This window comes from Brassica oleracea, chromosome C6 (assembly GCF_000695525.1).
Source record: "Brassica oleracea var. oleracea cultivar TO1000 chromosome C6, BOL, whole genome shotgun sequence".
Taxonomy (NCBI): domain Eukaryota; kingdom Viridiplantae; phylum Streptophyta; class Magnoliopsida; order Brassicales; family Brassicaceae; genus Brassica; species Brassica oleracea.
In genome coordinates, this window is record NC_027753.1 from 38,914,432 (window position 1) to 38,916,839 (window position 2,408).

Consider the following 2,408-nt stretch of genomic DNA (forward strand, 5'->3'; position numbering starts at 1 on the left):
GAAAAAAATCAATTTTTTTTTTATCAAAATCAATTTTTATTTAAGATAATAAATTAGGATACTAACGTCACATGTTTGTTACAAAAAAAAAGCATCACATGCTTTACGTTAATGAAACGTAAAAATCGCTAAAAAAAAAAAATCTTACTCAGTTTTGTTGCGTTTTTTTTGTCTTTACATAAAACAGAATAAATTTATTTTTAATTCAACAGTTCTATTTAAATCAAAATTCTAGTACAGATTTATAAGAAAATTAGATTGAAAAATGTAATACCGTTGGAAACCAGTTTTGGTGCCCTGAGTCATGGATGGGGCGGTTATGGGATCCGTGGACATCCAGACCGCAGAGTTATACATGCGGATCTCGTAGCCGTGTCCGGCTTGTACCAATTTGTAGGTTGGGCACTCGTAGTGGTCACACGTTCCTGGACGCATCCTCATAGATGGGTTCCACGGTGCGAAAGCCTGAGAACATGATACAACCACGACTAGGCCGAGGAAGAACGACATCTTTAAGATGGTTAAACCGGTTTCCATGGTTTAAAAATGAATAATCTGGTTTTTCTTTAGATACGATTTGACATGTCTTGTGTAATGAATATTTATATATGCGTTTTTGGGCGTAATAATCAGGGGCGGACGCAGGACACCAATAGATGTGGCACGTGCCCCAGTCCACCAAGAAGCATAACAAATGTAACATGACAAAGTGAATGTTAAGCCTAAAATATTTAGTAATCATAACACTGAAAATTCTATTTTCTAGATTTTTAATTGTTTTTATCATGTTACATTTATTGTTTTTAGTTGATTGTCAAATTTTCAGATTAATTTTGAAATTTTAGATTATATATCTTATACTTTAAAAAAATAATTTATTATTTATAATAATCATAATTATGTGCCCCAATCAAAATAAATTCCTAGATCCTTCCTTGGTAATAATAGAGTACAAGGTATTAATAATCTTGTCTAGATAACATTCGAAGAAGTTTGACCTATAATGGGAGTCAGATGGCAAGAATCGTTTTAAAGATTTGTCTAAAACATATTCTTTAGTTATACTCCCTCCGTATCACTTTAAGTGGTATTTAGAAGAAAAAATCATCATCAATCAATACTATTAAAACAGAAAAAGACCTAAAAAGTCTATTTATGAAAGTTCTTTTCACCTATTCATTTTTAGTCTAACATATTACTTATAACCAAATATTATAACTAACCCCAAATATGTCAACCAAATAATGTCCTTTAACATTTAAAAATCTACTTTAACTCACTCAGCTTTTTATTTATCTTTTAATATACCACGTGACTACGCAACATTTAATATAAATCATATCATATGTTTCAAATAATTCACTCAACCTTTTGTTTAAACCAACTTCCTACAATACTTGATATAAACGATACTAAAAAACACATAGGGTCATGTCAATTATATCTATTTTATCCTCTTCCATTATATCAAATATTTGCAATAGGTAAGGTCATGTTAAATATATATTAATCAAACCAAAACTATACTTTTAGGTCGGTTTCGGTTTACTTTTTTGGTCGGGATAAAATGTCAAGGCCTAAGAGAAAGTTATATAGGAGTGTACATATAAAATCTCAAATAAACCAATTCATAGATTATATAATTTTTAAAAAAATCTCTTCTTTGATATAATATGATTTTGTAGTATAATATAATCCGAAAAACCCGCGCTTTCGAAGCGCGGATCAAAATCTAGTATATATTAAAACAGAAGTCACAACCTTGATTCATGTGTGATTTTTTTAAAAATTGACATATTCCTAGAAAGTAATGTTACATTTAATCTCTAATCTTATCATTTAAATTTTGGGCCTACCAGAAATTTTTATTGGGTTATCAATAATTAGATTTAAACAATAGATGATCCATTGGATTTATAGATAGTATAAATTAAATAGATATAATTTAATGTTGTAATATTATACTTCATATGTTAATTATTTAAATATTTGTCGATGTTAACTTTTAAAATTGTAAAGATTTTTTTTAAATAACAAAAATCATATTATCTAACAATGATTAATCTTTACTAGCTTAAACCAATGAAAACAAATTTTAAATTATATAGTTTATTTTAAAAATTAAACAAAAACTAAATGTTTAATTATTTACTCGATAATATAAATCTATGAAGCGAAAAGTTTAATTTTTTAAAAACTTTCTAAATTTATGAAATTTTACAATATCTTTGAATATAACAATAAAAAAATATTTTACTAATCTTTATATATATAGTTAGGATTTTAATAATGAAATAATAATCCAAAAATATATATATGGAAGAAGATACAAATACATATGAAAGTTTGAAACAATCTATTCAATGAAAAAAATATACCGTAAACTTATTATGTTTTAAAAATTGATA

The 2,408-nt window shown here is 26.7% G+C and overlaps 1 protein-coding gene across 1 annotated transcript in view; it reads right to left on the reverse strand.

The window, feature by feature from the left end:
• The window catches only part of LOC106298179 (heme-binding protein 2), a 1,003-nt gene extending 466 nt beyond the window's left edge, over positions 1-537 (reverse strand). Inside the window, 1 exon segment of the mRNA XM_013734257.1 lies at positions 275-537. Within this exon segment, the coding sequence (XP_013589711.1) occupies positions 275-537 (263 nt within the window).
• Between the last annotated feature and the right edge of the window lie 1,871 nt (positions 538-2,408).